Genomic DNA, 15,148 nt, shown 5'->3' with positions numbered 1-15,148 from the left:
GGCCCAAAAGCTTTTTTTGCGGAGCCCGGACTTCTGGCACGACACGAGGAGACGGGCGGCGGTGGGAAGAGGAGGGACGGGCGGGCGAGCCTCGCCTCGCCTCGCCTGGGGCCGGAGCGGCCGCGGCGCGCCACCAGGGGAGCGCAGGATGGGGGGGTTCCATCGAAGCGGAGGAGAAGGAGAGAAAAAAAGTAGAGACGGACAAGCGTCGGGCAAGGGTCCAGCTGGGGCTACGGTAGCGTGCGGTGGGTGTGTGTGGGCGTCGACGTGGATGCGTGGTGGGATGACTTGAGTTGGCGGTCGGCCGAAATCTGGGGACGCGAGAGTTTGCTGGCCGCTTTCGGATGGGACGGCAACGCGCTGGCCATGCGCAGATCCTGCCCGGATTGCGCCCAGCAAAAAAGGCAGCACAGCGCACAGCGCACAGCTGCGTCCGCGCAGGCGCTTGTGCATATGCGTCACCGAGGGTCTTCCCGTTGCGAGCGACATGCGCGCATGTTTTTATGTGCTCTTATGTTCGTCGTTGGCCTTTTTTTTTATTCCCTGCTCTGCCGGCGAATGAGGTCGCGGGTGGATCATCGATGACGCTGCGAGGCAGGCGCGAGGCGCGGCTTGGCTCGCAGAAAGGGAAGTCGCTCGCGTGCCCTCTTTCCCTCTTCTCCGTGTCGCCCGTCTGCTGGCCTGTCCCCTCTGGGCCGCTGCGCTGCGGCACTGCGCTGCGCCGCTGCAGAGCGCAGGGCCGAGGCCCTTTGCGCAAGCCACCCGATCTCACCTCACCACCACAATTCCATCCACTGTAAGCCCACGAGCGGGACTGGCCGCCCTGCAACCGGTCTCACACGAAATGATGAGATCCCTTTGCACTTGCCGACTTTTGCGCCGATTGTGATTGCGACGGCAACTGCAGAGTGACCAGAGTGCAGAGTGACCAGAGTGCAGGAAGGCAGGTGCAGGTGCGCGTGCGGTGCAGCTGCTGCTGTAGACTCTCAAGAGGCACCACGGCAGGTGCGAGTGGGAGGCGGGAAGTGGGAGCGCATGAAAACTCACGAGCGGCGCGGACTTGCACCTGCAGCCTCAACTGCAACTTTCCCCGCTGCGGCGCTTCCTTCCTTCCTTCCCTCCTCATCCCGATGCTTGCCAAACCCCTCCCACACTCACCCGCTCACTCACTCACTCACTCCCGTTTCCTTCCATCGCCCGCCTCGGCAAGCGCGCCCGGGGCGGCTTGCTCTGCACGCATGGCGCCAGCAGCAGTGAACCTTGGAAGCTTGAGAGTTGCGCGCACGTCCGTCCATGGTCACGCTGCCAAGCAGCCAAGCAGCCAAGCAGCCAAGCAGCCAAGCAGGGGAGCTCCCGCACCTGCCACCTTGGCCAAGAGAATTGACAGTTACAGCTTGACAGGTACAAGGAGGTACCTGCCCGTCTGCGCTTGAGAGCGCCAAGCTGCCCCGTAGAGAAACAAGTGGCAGGAGCGTTACCTGGCCGAAGTGTCGAGTGCACTTGCAAGCCAGCGCCGGATCTGCATCGGCATCTGCATCTGGCTCCTGCACCACGACGCCCTCCCTTTCCCTGTCTCCCCTCTCCCCATACACTTGCCGTCGTCGCTGCACGGGCTTGCGTGTTAGTCTTGCCGGCCACGATCCGACGCAATTGGTTGCACAACAGCCTCCAACCTCGACGCCTGCCAGCCCGCGCTTGCGCTGAGTCTAAATCCATCGAGCCGGCCTGCCCAACTAACCGCCGCCCCGCCTACGTCCACGTGCAGCCGACCGCGCCTCCAATTAGGCCCGCGCCGCCGACTATTGCTGCCAGTCTACATCATAGCCATCGTCATCGCCAATCTCTCTCTCCTTCAGCGCTCGCTTTTCGCCCTCCGTGAGGTCGACGTGACGATTGAAGGAATCGAAACCGAATCGCATCGCGTCGACATCCTTGCTCTTGTGCGGCCGTTTCGTTCCCGCTCAGCCGACTTGGCGCTGCGGTCTGCCGAGATGCCCCACCGCCACTGGTCAGCCAGGCGTGCCGCCCTCTGATCCCGGCGCAACGTCTCGGTCACGGTTTAGGAAATATGTCTTGCCCGGGCATGAAAAGGTGACGCGGCGGTTTGTCATGTCAGCGCAAGTCGATTCGACAGTTCCTTGGGCACAACGACGCTTCGTTTCATCATCGGGCCCTGAACGCTGTCCAGGGGGCGCTGCAGGAGGGCTATTGGCAGGCCATGGAATCACTTACATGCTACATCCGGCGACCCCGACCAGCCGGTGTTGGATACGTCAACGCCTGGGCATGTAAAGCGACCAGTGCGTAGAGTGAGTCGCTGTGCTCACGGAACAGTCTTGGGCTCTAATGGCCCTCACTCAGGAAAAGAAACATTGTCTGACAGGACCACGTGTCAGGCTGCCGAGTGGGATTTACCATTACGTTTTAAAGTGAAGTGTTTGCAGGGCTCGTCATCTGTGTCCATGGCATACGTGATTACACTTACTTCGGCACGCTGTGTAGCGATCTACCCTACCACAAGCCATTCGGAAAGGGCGAATTCTGTTGGCAATAGTTCACGACACATGAGAGCTCATGTGCCTACCTAGGTAGTGAATCGTGAGACTTGTAAGGTGCTTCGCCATAGGCTCACACCGAATCGTAAAGTCACATTGCGCCCAAGAACACTCGAACTTCCAGCGCCCAGAGCCCTCACATTGACAAAGCAAATGGATATTGAAGGCTATATTTCATTGTTGCCTCCACTATCTCCCGCGCGCGCGCCCGGCTCGTCTTAGATTCCGAGCTGGCTGGCTTGCCAAAACATTTCAAGTCGTTACTCGTACCTCGTGCCTGCATATACGTACAAACCATCAACTCGTCTGCCCAGCAAGCAACAACCAACTCAGCTAGCAGTCGAGATTTTGCTCCATGATGATGTTCCATTTATTCGGGCTAAATATCTGTGCCCCCTTCATGTCGTGGAGCTCGTTGTTGCCGCACCGCTTCCACATTTCCCTGATGGCGTGCGACATGACGGTAAAGTCGTGGACGCTGTACTTTTCGGCGTTCTGCATCGGATGGGTTGGTTAGCTGGGCTGCTGTGGATCTTCATCTTGTCTGTTTGTCGCGTGGCAGTGACCCGGAAGAAAGGGACAGAAGGAAGGGGGTCTTTTGTCCCGCCCATAGACGAAGCAGAGAGATGAGTCGAGGAACACAGGCTGGGGCCGACTTACATCGTTGCAGGCGTAGAAGGCGGTGCGGTACGCGCAGTAGAGCCTGCCGCACTTCTTGGGCCCCGGCCGCAGCACGGCGGCCGTGTTGGACCGCCACGAGTTCTCGTATATGTTCACAATCTCGTTGTACGCGAGGTTGTTGACGTAGCCCCAGTTGCCCTGTGAGCAGATGACCTTGGCCTTGCTCCAGTCCTCGTCGACCCGCTTCTCAAGGCCGGCGGCGGCGTTGACGTCGTCGGGGACCGCTGCTCGAGCCTGGTTGCTGCCCGACGCTGTCGTCGAGTCCCAGTCGGGGTTCAGCTGGCGGAGCTGGGCCTCGACCTCCTGGAGCGTGCCGTTGAGCGTCACGGGCGGCTGGTCGGGGAAGACCTGGACGGTGACTTGCTGGTCGACGATGGTGGCGCCGGAGAGGGGGTCTGGGGAGGGGGCGGGAGCGGCGCGCGCGAGGGCAAATATGCCCAGGGAGAGGGTGAGTGCTTTCATCGTGTGAGACTAGTGGAGGGATGTGACGTGAGGTTGTGGTAGTATCCCAGGGGCAGAAGCCTCACATCATATATACATGTCTGCTCACGCTTGCATTCACATCCAGGCAGTCATTCGTATCTCAACAGAAGCCGGATAGCCCAGCAAGTGGAACACCCCATACTGGGGCTCAGATCCTGCCCTCGACAACTCTCATTCAGCCCATCTATCGACCAGCCGCGAGTACATGTTACCCCCGTGGGGAAGAGGCAGTGGGTTCGCGGCCGTGGGCCACCAGACACCACTGTTGCTGGCTTGTTTCTAAATGCGTGCCCCCTTAACGGCTCCAGCCAAGCCAAGCCCGAGGAGACCCCAGGCTGTCACGAGGTAAATGTGGAGATGGTTCGTGGGCGTTGGTCGTTGATGTTATGCGCCTCGGTGGACTTGGGGTCCCCGCGTCGCCCGCGTGGATGATGCCATGCCGTGCCCCGGACTGGTGAAGGGGAGAACAGACCCGCGGGTGGGGGGGGGGGGGGGGGGGGGGGGGGGGGGGGAGTGAGCACGAGGTCGGGGCGACGGCGGAGGCGGGGTGCCGTGTTGGCTATTAGCCTGGATACTCGGTACATACATACATGGCCGGTGATGATTTGAAGGAGTTGAGGATATTGAACCTGGATTTATTTGTAGAAGCGAGTTCGCAACTACAAAGTGTAGATATACAGTTCGAAGTAATATATGCCGGTCTTTTGCTTAACCACAAGGTTTAAACATGGCTTCTCAACTGCTTACCGATGTCATGGTGCAAGGCCAACGCAAACCGGGCCCTGACACTGCGAGAGATTCGGAGCTGCGCGTCTTGCCATGATGGCATTGCAGCCTAGTTGACCCTCACGCAACAACGCAAGGCGTTGGTTGTTCCTGGTGGAGAAACCACCACAGCAGTATGTATTCGCGGTGGACCGGCGGATCCGGGGCGGCCTAATAATACAAACATAAGTGAACTAGTACCCAGCGCAAGGACCACGCCGCAGTCCAAACGACACCTCATGATAATATAACGCAGGTTTCATGGCTACGCCCACGCGTCATTCCACTCGACGGAGGCTCTCCCCGTCTCTCAACAAAAACAACCCACCTTCTCGAAGCCCCGTGCAAGCATTGGCAAGCCCCCCACTGGCCGCTGTCTGGTCTCCCTTTTCTCCATTCATCCTGCCTTCACGGAGACTCGGGACGCCGGCCGCGATGGGCCCGGTGACCAGGTCTGTAACTCTGCAAAGTGCCGAATACGGCCCCCGTACGACGTCAGCGGCTTTCTGCGCACAAGGAGAGCGGACGGCACCGAGTGCCGGGTCGTAGGTAGTATGGACGGCTGCACGGCAATTTGCTGCCCTTCTACAGTGCCGTGCCAATGCCCGAGGCAATAGTAGCATGTGTTCGCACGAAGCAAGGCGCATACGTACGTCGCCCGCCCGCGTTCCGCTCGTCCCCTCTCTCCCTTTCTCGCCCTGTTTCCCTCCTCTCTTTCCCCTGGGGCCGACGGACGCACGACGAGGTCAACGGACGGCTGTGACGGCACGCCGAACCGCACATGCTTGCATAGAGTGCGTGCAGGGTCGCCTTTGTCGTGGTGGGCCGTGCCATTGCAGCGGCACGCACGCACGACTTGCACGGACTGAACTGCGTGTGAAAAGTTCCTGTCCCGGCCGCGAAGGCCGGCCGCCGCCGCGGCGACCCCCTATCCCGTCCCGTCACGCGACCGCCTGCGCATGTCTCACGAATATGTACGCGATGCCGCGTTCAGAATGCCGACGAGACACGCTCGCCTGAGACATGGCCTGACTGCCTGCCGCCGCGCCCATCGACAACGTGAGAATGGTGGGCTTCTCCCTACGTACGTATCCGGCTGCGGTAAAGCCAGAACCCCCAATGTCTCGCATCCTGGAACTGCGCCCGAACAGGACGCAACGAGTCGGCAAAATATGCATTTCGTACACACAAGTACATACACACCCCGTTGGACGGTGCCTTTGTCTCTGCCTCGTCTTGAGCTCTTGCCCCCACCTCTTGCCCAGACGCCTTTCAAACAGGCGGCAACAACAACAAGTGCCTATGACCCGGGCTCGCAACCGTTTTTTGGTGCAATTCAGAACCCTTCGTTGCCCCCCCAAGCTCCGTCCCAAACGACTGTGCTAGTCTGTGTTTCCATTGTAACGCCTCGCTGCAGCCGTTCATTTCATACAGAAGAGAGAATAGAATAGAGAACCAGGAAAACCAGAAACTGACGTGGCTGAAGTGAAATGGTAAAGAAATGAGTGAGTGAGTGTCGGTGGTGATTCTTCTCTGAGAAAGGCCAAAGCTTTCTCGCCACTATCCGCTTTGTTTGCCGACGGGTCTGGGCGTCGGTTCGTCCTCAGTCGAGCCCGGAAGCCTGTTCAGAGGAGTGGGCCGCGGCGTTGCGTCCACGCTGCCCGGCAACTCTGCGTCTCCTGGCTTCGACTCGTCGCCAGGCTCCAGCTTTGCTTCCGGAGGCGTGCGGGTCACCTTTTCGTCCCGCGGCTCCAGCAGCGGCGCGTCCATCTCTTGCGCTGGCGTCGTCGCCACCTGCGTCACCGCCTCCGGGGTGCTTTCAGACCCAAAGGTCACGCTGTCGTGGCTATCCGCGCGCATCATCTCAATCGCGAGCTTGGAACTCGGTAGCGCAGGCTTCCCCTGACTCGGCTTGCTACTCCGGCGTCCGTGCTTGTCCCGCGCCGTTCCGGCATCCTCGTCCTCGTCGTCAGCCGACTCCGTCCCCTCGGCTGCCGCCCTGTCGAGGCTCTCCCGCTTCTGCCTCATCTTGTCGTGCGGGCGGAGGAAATGCTCCATCTGGCCCGGTGCCGAGTGCTGCGCGAGGAGCGAAGGAACGCCCTTGGGGGGAGGTTCCATGCCGGCCAGAATGTCCTGTTCATTGATGCCCAGTCCGCCCTCGTCCCAGTCGTTCGTCCCCTTGCGACTGATGACCACTGGGATATCGTCTGTGGTGACTGATTCAGAGTCTCCAAAGAGGCTAGAGGTGATCGAGTCCTCTCGGCTGGAGGCCATTGCAGAGCTTTGCCGGCCGGCAAAGGCCGAGATGCTTGATGTCGGGCTCTCATCAACCCGCGAATGAAGCTTTTTCAACCCGATTGGGATGGGATGTGGCAGGGGGCCCGACGCAGCCCGCTGCGGCGAGTCCGGTCTCCATTGGCAGAGGGCACGGAGCACCTCTGTCAGCTTGGACGAGCTGATGGGCTTCTCGATCAGGGAGTCAAAGTAGTGGGGCGCCTGGAGCTCCTTCAGATATGCCGTGATCGCCACGATGGGCGTGTGCGAGTTGGTGTTCTTCGTCTCGCGAATCATGCGGGCCACATCGGTGCCGTTGATCTGCGGCAGCTTGTACTCCAAGAAGATGACATCGAACTGTATCTCGCTCAGAGAATAACGCACTGCCTCGGAGCCATTCGCAACTGAGATCGTGCGGCACCGGAGCTTCTCCAGCAGCTTCTCCATGACCATCCTGGACACGGGGTGGTCCTCGCAAATGAGGACGTCCAGAGGTCGGAACGTTGGCCCGTCATCAAACGCGATTTGCGACAGACGTCTCGAGCTTTGCCTGCGACGCTGGACACGCAACAGGGCGTTGTGTTTGTCTCCCTCGTTGTCAGAAGAGGACGGCGACATGTCGAAGACTTGGCTCCTGCGATTGCGGTGATGCTGCAACACGTCGGACGCTATTGGGCTGGCTTCTTGCGAACCGACAGTCAACGACCTCGAGCGGCTTACCGACGAGCCACTTCCGTGTCGTGGCGTCGCGACCATCTTCTGGGGCGACAGGGCCAGAGGTGCAGGCGCCTGGGGGCGCCCCTTGACAGGCGAGGCAGAGACTGTCGTCGCCGCCTTCTGCAGGCTCGGGGGGACCTTGGGGATGTCGAAAGGCGCGGGGGGTTGCAAGGAGCTCGACTGATGAGACAGGCTAGAGGAGTTACTGGAGGCCTTCCTCCGCCCTTCTGCTCCCTGCCCGGCGACGAATGAAACCAGCAAGGGCGACGAAGGCTGTGACGCTCTGCTTGGCGACGAGTTGGAGTGGCTGAAGCCGGATGGCGACTGTGGCCGGTTGCCCGCCTTTGCATTGGAGATGGTCCTGTGCAGATGGCTAGATAGTACGGGGCTGGCGTCGAGGGATGGCGACGGCGACGTGATGTTGGTGCCGGACCCGGGGCTAACGGACGGGGGCTTGTTTTGCGAGGCCAGCGCGTCTGCCCTCAACTTTTGGATGACATCTTTGTTGGCCTTTTCCAAGACGGGCAGATTCTTGAAGTTGAACGAGCCAAAGTCGTCTGTGGCTGGGGGCTCGCTGAGCCGTCTCGGTTTCAAGTCTCGCACATGCGGCGGGATATGGAGCGGCATCAGTTTGCGTCCAGCCGAGTTGACCTGGGACCGCACTCGTGAGAGGGCATCGTGAGGCCTATCCGGATATTCCGACGCGGCGGTGCCGGAGGATTGCGGAGACGTCTGGTCTTCCATTTCCTCGGCGAAGGACTGCAGGACAGCACCTCGTGCGTCAAAGTACTCGGTGTCTTCCGGGTTCTCCGGCTGGGGCACGAACTGCGCATCATCTTCAACAAGCGTGTCCCAACTGATCCCTTGGAACCAAGGGTGATTGCGGATCTCCTCTCCGCCCGAAGCATACTTTTCTTCTCTGTTGGCGCCGAGTCGCTGTGTGGGGTCCATGCAAAGAAGCCTGTTGATGAGATCCTTGGCTTCGTCAGATATGGGCTCGCATGCGTCCGGGTCCGGCCACTGGATCTTCCGTGCCAGTATATTCTCAAACACCCGCTCCGCCTCCGAAGCGTGGAACGGTGGGATGCCGTAGAGAAACTCGAACATGATGCATCCCACCGACCACCAATCGCTGGTCTCGTCTTGCTTGTCTCCCTTGATGGTTTCTGGGGCCAGATAGTCGGGAGTGCCCACAAAGCGGCGGGTCGTGTCCTGCGGATCGAACAGCGCCATCGCGGGCGGCATCATGTTGGATGCGGGGAGCGAGTTGCGAGCGTGGCTGTCTATGCTCATCCTGTTATTGTGGTGACTCGGTGCAAGGTCCGGGGAGCCGTGCGTCATCGCATCCTCATCCATACCCAGCCTGGCGCTCGATGGCTGGGAGCCAGGGTCAGAGTCGTTCAAAGAAAATGATGAGAGCATGTGTGTCATGACCTCGCTTCCACCACTATCGCTGCGATGACTGCTTGATACACGACGCGGCTCTTGCTGAAGCGCAGACAGGCTGAAATAGGATGGCTGGCCGGCGCCGCCCACGTCAGGCGTCATCTGAGGAGTCATGCTCGGGGACTGAAGATGACCATGAAGATCAAGGGATGTCGACCTCGACGAGGCCATGGAGGTTGACCGGGCGAAAGGTCCCTGCTTGAGAAGGTCTGGAGTCGTTTCCGCTGCATCGCTGTTAAGGGCACGCTTCTGGCGCCCTACCAAACCCATTCGAGAGAGACCAAAGTCGGTCAGTTTGAGGTGGCCTTTTTGGTCGATGAGCAAGTTGTCGGGTTTGAGATCACGGTGGATGATATCCCGCTCGTGAAGGTGCTCAACACCCAACACGACTTCGCCGAGGTACTTCTTCACCCAATCCTCAGGCAGGCCGCCGAGTACTTTGATGAGCGAAGCGCAGTCGCCACCATTGAGGTACTCCATAACGAGGTAAAGATAGTCCTTACTGGAAAAGGTCCAGTAGAGCTTGGCCACGAAGTCGCTTTGCCCTTGCCACATCATGATTGCGCGCTCTGCTTTGACATTACCGACTTGGTTCTTGGCCACCATGTCAGCCTTCTTCAAGACCTTGATGGCAAAGTATTCGCCCGTCGATTTCTTCTTCGAAAGGTACACGCTGCCGAATGCGCCCTTGCTGATCGGCTTGATAATCTCAAAGTCCTTGATGGACGGCTGCGCAGGTCGTGGCTGCTGCGGAGGAAGCTGCGTCGCACTTAGTCTCGGGGACGGCGGTGCTCTCATGACAAAATCGGATATCGCCGCCGAGCTCTGCCTTCTGTGGTGTCGGGTCGGGTGCGAGACTGGTGAACTGAATTCGCTGCTCGGAAACATGGGCGAAGCCTCGGGGGACGTCATCCCTTCGTGCGTAAACGGGAGGACTCTAGGCTTGATTCGCAGCGGAGACGAGGGTTGCGTGTGGCGCGACGGCGATTCTTGGCGGCGCGGCGAGGTTGCTCCGGGCATGACCAGGCTGCGTCGATGGTGTTGCCTCGCACTAGCAGCCCGCCTGAGGTCTCCAAATTCTGAAATGGGTGACTCCGTCCTCGGCGCATGGCGTGAAGCAACGGAAGACGACCTCAGGCTGCCCTCGTTGTCGCCAAGCTCAGCTTCTTGAAATAGAGACGAGTTCCGCCGAGTGTCTCGAGACTGGAGGTTACTCCCCAGTGTGCCCTCAGCATGGGAGCGTGGGGTGGGACACTCCTTGGGGCTGCTTGACCTTGTGGAGGCAATAAACGACGTCGGTCGAGATCTAGACCTGCTGGAGCCTCCAGAAAGGTCCATTTGCCGCAGGGCGGTTGCCAGAGCGGAGGGACTGTTGACGTTTCGCTTCGGGAGATCATCTCCGGCACGGCCACGAGGCTCCTCATCCGTCGAAACGGGGGCTAACAGCTCTTGCGTTGGCGGCTCCTCGAGCATGTCGTCCTCGACTCCGCCTTGAGTCCCCTCGCTGTCCTCGCGTTGGAGCTCATCATCGCCCTGCTCCTCCTCATCCTCGGTAGAATCACTGAGACGGCCGGCAGCAAGTCGCGCCGCCTTCCGCATTGCCGTGTCAATGCAGTCCTGCACCATAACTGCCAACTCGACGCGGATGCGCTCTGCGTATTCAATGATCCTTCGGTGGCGGAAGACGGCATCGACCTTGGCCCGAGCCACCTTCTCGGTGTCCGCACAGAGCAGGGCGAGGCCTTGCTCCTGCTCAAGGGTGTTTGTGCTCGGCGAATGCCATTGCAGGACTTGGGAGATTCTCGATTCGGATTGCGGCGATTGAGTCCTGATCTCCCCATTGTCTTGCTGCGAGCTTTCTTTGATCGCGGGGCTGCTGATTTCAATGGCTGTATCACAGAGATCCATTAGCAACTCCACGATCCGGGCCTGGGGCCGTCGGATAGCGAAAGAGCGGCCCCGCGAGTGCCCGAACCCACTGGTTCGATCTCGGGAGCGGGCCAGGGATGTGCCGGGCGATGATTGCGTCGACGGCGGCGGTCCGATGGATATTCCCTTGTATTCCGCCATAGGCCCCGTGGTTGCCTCTCCGGAGATGGAGCGGCTCTTGCGTGCCTCGAGGTCGTCGAGGACCTTGACGATGGCATGGCGATGCTCGGCGAGGTTCTCCTGGGCCAACTGAACATCCAACTCGGCTCGGTGCTCTTGAAGGCACAGGTCGGTATGCTTCTCGAACCACCAGGGAGGTATTTGACGCTCGCATATACGGCAGAGAACGGGTGCCGGTGGTTCGATCGTTTCGGCGTCATCGCCAACGGCTTCAGCAAGCCGCGTGAGGTAGCTGGCGAGGACCTCGGCTCCGGACCCGAGGGAGTCGACGATGACATCTGGCAGGTCGATTTTGATTTCGTGAGGGCCGGACCATGGCCGAAGCATCCACATCGTCTGTGTCGCGCGTTAACGACAGGGGGGTGGCATGGGGGGAAACAAAGGATAAACTTACATGGCTCTCGCCGCCAGACACGCTGTCGTAAACCATGATACCCTGGGCCTCAAGGTCTGCGGTCTGCGGCCTGGGCTCAGGCCCTTCCTCGTGCTCGTTGGTGCCATCGAGCGTTTGAAGCTTGGACAGGGGACCCAGTTGGATGGCAAAGCTAATTCGGTAGCTCTTGGAGTCATCTCGCTTCATTGAATCAACGACATCCGAAAAGGCAGTCTTGTTCTCGCTGACAATAAGGTCGGAGATGGGGATGCCGTTGACTGTCTCAAACGGCGTGCCGACAACGTCGGTCCACGACGGGCTGACCCATTTGATGGTGCCGTCGAGGTTGAGATCGACAATGGCGTTGAGGGTCTGCTCGGCAGCCTCTCGGAGCTCCTCGCGCTCCTCTCGGATGTCCTGGCTTATGGAGCGCTCCATCGGAGTGGCCTGCTGTGCCCGGAGCGAGGACACGGCGGGCGGCGCCAGGGATGGCGACGGTTGGTCCATTGCGTTCACGGTGCGGCACCGGCGGCCACAGCGTCAGCACCACAACGTGCGGGATCGCGGGCAGAGGTTGCGGAGCGCGCCGCCCAAAGGCGAGGTGCCTCCGGACAGCAGTAGAGTGCGTCGGACGGGCGTTGGGGCGCGTCAATGTACAGTTGTGTGTGTGTGTGTCGGAGGACTCGACTCGGGGGAGTGGTTCGTCTGGCAGCAGAGCCAGAACTACAAGGCCCGGGTAGTCGGATACATGACTGGGGGCGCGGCGACGGCGTGGATCGCGCTCTCTCGCTTGACGCAACAAAGGCCGGCGGGAGCCCGGCCGGCTGAGAAGAGCAGCACGGAGGAGCTGCCGGCGTGGTCGGCGGCGGACGAGCCGTCGTTTCTGTCGGAGAGTCGAAACGCCAACAGCCGGGGCGGGACCAACCACACCGAGGGGCGGCGAGTGACCGGCCACTCTGAAAGCTGTCCGTCGCTGCGATGGGAGGCGGATTGACCGGGGATATGATGTGAGGCGCGGCGGTCGGCGTCGGTTTGGTCACTTGTGAGGGCTGAGAGAGGGAAGAGAGACGGGGTCGACGAACAAGGGCGGCGGGATGGCGGCGTCGAAGGGAAGGGTGGTGGTAGCAGTAGTGGTGGCAGTAGTGGTGGTGGACGACGGGTCGGATCAATCGCTCCCCAGCAGGAACCTAGACGGTGAGGTGATGGTGGTGGTGGGCTGTTAGGCGCAACGCGGGCACCTCGCCGGCGGGCCTAGCAGCGAGTCAAAGGGCTGGGGGGCGCCGGCGGTGTCGAGGTCAATTCGCCCGTCACGACCAAACGCCCTGCAGGTAGAGGTATGCATTACTCGAAAAACGTTATGCCGGACATTTGCCCCATGCTACCTCAGTCCGCACGAACTTTACTCGTGCCGTGCCGTGCCGTGCTGCGCTGCGCTGCGCGGTGCTGCGCGGAGCTGTGCTGTGCTGTGCTGTGCCGTGAGGTGGTCGCGTCTGTCCGCGAGCACGGGGGCAGCGCCGCAGGGCCGCTCATGGGCGGGCTGCCAGCACTTGCGGCGGAGTGCGTGCCCCGGGGCCTGCTGCTGTTGCACCACCCCGGGCCACCACCACGACCGGGAGAAGCATTGGATGGAGCGTGGAACATGGAACACCCAGCGGCACTCCCAGCCCAGGGAGCGGCAGCAGCAGCTCCAACGCCATAACTCCAGGCCTCCAGACCTCCAGAGTGCCAGAGCCAGCGCGCGCCAGCCAGCAAGCAAGCAACCACCCATGACACATTAAGCGGGGGAGACCCGCTGGCAGCCAATCACGACACACCATCTTGGAGGGTTTAGCACGCCTCCATCCTGCGCATCGCTGCAGGAGGAGCTCACGGGTCCAGCGCCAGATGCCATTGCCGCCAGCGAAGCCATCTTTTTTTGGTGTCTGAGGAGGGTTGTTCCTTGGGGGCGCCCGCCCATGCTCTGCTTCTCCGGTCATGTTCTCCCGCTGCTGTTGTGTTGCGTCTGTCGGTCAATGTCGGTCAGTCGGTCAGTGACAGCCACGGATGCCATCATGTTGATTCATCCCTCCTCTCTGGGCCGGGTTGGATGGATGGATGGATGGATGAATGCAACACCTGCGCACGCCCGCCGCGCCGAGCACCTCCTCGCTCGCACAGTCTCGGCCAACTCCGCCGCCATGCGCTGCCCTGCCTGGACGGACCCTGTCCATATGTGTACATCGTATGTGTTGTTGCATTCGACGCGGGCCCCGCGTCGCGTGAAAAGTCGCAGCAGTCGGTCGGCCACGCTTGTTATCTTGCTTGGCTGCCACGACGACGATGGCATGGAGACGGGGGCGCGCGACCAAGGCCGGAGGCACACACACACACACAGACACATACTCCGCGCATACATACGAGTACACACACACACATACACAACTGCTGCTGCTGCTCTAGCAAATTGCATCCAACTAGTGAATCTATGCCGTCGTCAACGCAACCACGGGGCACCATCCGTCCCCCTCCCACCACTTGCCGACGGGAGGAGACGCAGAGAGCACGCACGCACCTCGCACCTCTTGGACAGCCCCAGCACAATACGTACCTACGCATGTACTTCATACTACTTCCCGTCGTGCTTCGTGCGTGTTCCGTACCGTAACACTCGCTCAACTCAGTCAGTCCACCGCCGCGCCGGTCAGTCGACCGTCGCTCCACCACAGTGTCAGCTCGCACCTCGGCGGAACAGCTCAACAGCACGCACCGGGCCAAACCTTCACACCACCAAGATCGCCGCCGAGGCTGCCGCCAGACGCCGCCCCGTGCGCCTGGGCCCTCTACCAGCCAGCGACATGGTTTCTGGCGACATCATCGGCGCGGAGAGGCAGACACGATGCCAGCCAGCCCGCCCCCGCCTCCGTTGGCCTCTTCGGAGCTTCTACCCCAGGCTTTGCCAGTCCCAGCTCGAGGCGCGTGCGCGCTGCAGTGCCGCCTACACCTCACATTCGTACTTCGTAACACCATCGTGAGATATGACACCCCGCGCCACGGCGTCCCTGGCGTCCAACATTTCATTCAGTCTGTCTTGCATGCGTGGCTCGAGCGTCCCCCTCTCCCCTCCTCCGGCTCGAGCCTCAAGATTGGCCCGAGCTATCGCACGCCATGCAGGACGGGTGCCACCGGCTCGCCCATTGGCAATCAGATCTCGCCTGCATCCGAGATGGAAGCCGGCTGTTCCGTCACGTGTCGTTTTGTCTTGCTAAATCAGTAAGTACTATGAATGATGCAGTTCTAGATGCACAACCGCCCGCCCAGTGCGGTCCGTGTCCAATGTACGTAAGTTACGGTATATGCCGTCCGCATCCCATTCCTTGAAACGCCCACCCACGCATGCATCTCAATCATGCAAATCGCCCATGTCATGCTCGCTGGCCATCCAATTGCTCGGCAGTTACTGCCGCACAGACGCCAACACTCTATGCAGGACCTCCGTTGCCCAGGTGGTGCCCACTCCTCAGAGGGAGGCCGCACTCGTCGTTTCAATAGCCGCGCCGAAACGACAATCTGCCAAGATTTGGTCCAGGGTATGCCATGCCACCAGGAATCCCCGGCCCCCAAATCGTGGGTGCCAAGCTCGGTTCAGAGACAACTCGAGAAGGATTCAAGCAGAGCTTCGCACCGCGCGCCTTGGCAACAGGTGCTTCCCTATCCAGGAATTCGAACCTCAGGTGTGAGGTGTCAAAATAGCGGTGGTCCAACCAGC

General features: G+C 60.6%; 2 protein-coding genes across 2 annotated transcripts; both read right to left on the bottom strand.

The window, feature by feature from the left end:
- Window positions 1-2,888: 2,888 nt before the first annotated feature.
- PLICBS_006971 (uncharacterized protein) lies at window positions 2,889-3,698 on the bottom strand (the record flags this gene model as incomplete). The annotated part of the gene is made up of 2 exons (XM_018320360.2): window positions 2,889-3,050; window positions 3,216-3,698. The coding sequence occupies 2 exons, from the start codon at window positions 3,696-3,698 to the stop codon at window positions 2,889-2,891; spliced, it is 645 nt and encodes a 214-aa protein (XP_018180257.1).
- Window positions 3,699-6,044: 2,346 nt separating this feature from the next.
- Window positions 6,045-11,910, bottom strand: PLICBS_006970 (rim15, signal transduction response regulator; the record flags this gene model as incomplete). Its single annotated transcript, XM_018320359.2, has 3 exons — window positions 6,045-10,810; window positions 10,901-11,366; window positions 11,425-11,910. 3 exons carry the CDS (start codon window positions 11,908-11,910, stop codon window positions 6,045-6,047), a joined length of 5,718 nt encoding a protein of 1,905 aa, XP_018180256.2.
- Window positions 11,911-15,148: the final 3,238 nt, after the last annotated feature.

The sequence above is a fragment of the Purpureocillium lilacinum genome (genome assembly GCF_023168085.1).
Source record: "Purpureocillium lilacinum CBS 284.36 DNA, scaffold_5, whole genome shotgun sequence".
Classification (NCBI taxonomy): Eukaryota; Fungi; Ascomycota; class Sordariomycetes; order Hypocreales; family Ophiocordycipitaceae; genus Purpureocillium; species Purpureocillium lilacinum.
Note: the sequence above shows the minus strand (reverse complement) of the source record. Positions and strands in the feature narration are given on the sequence as shown.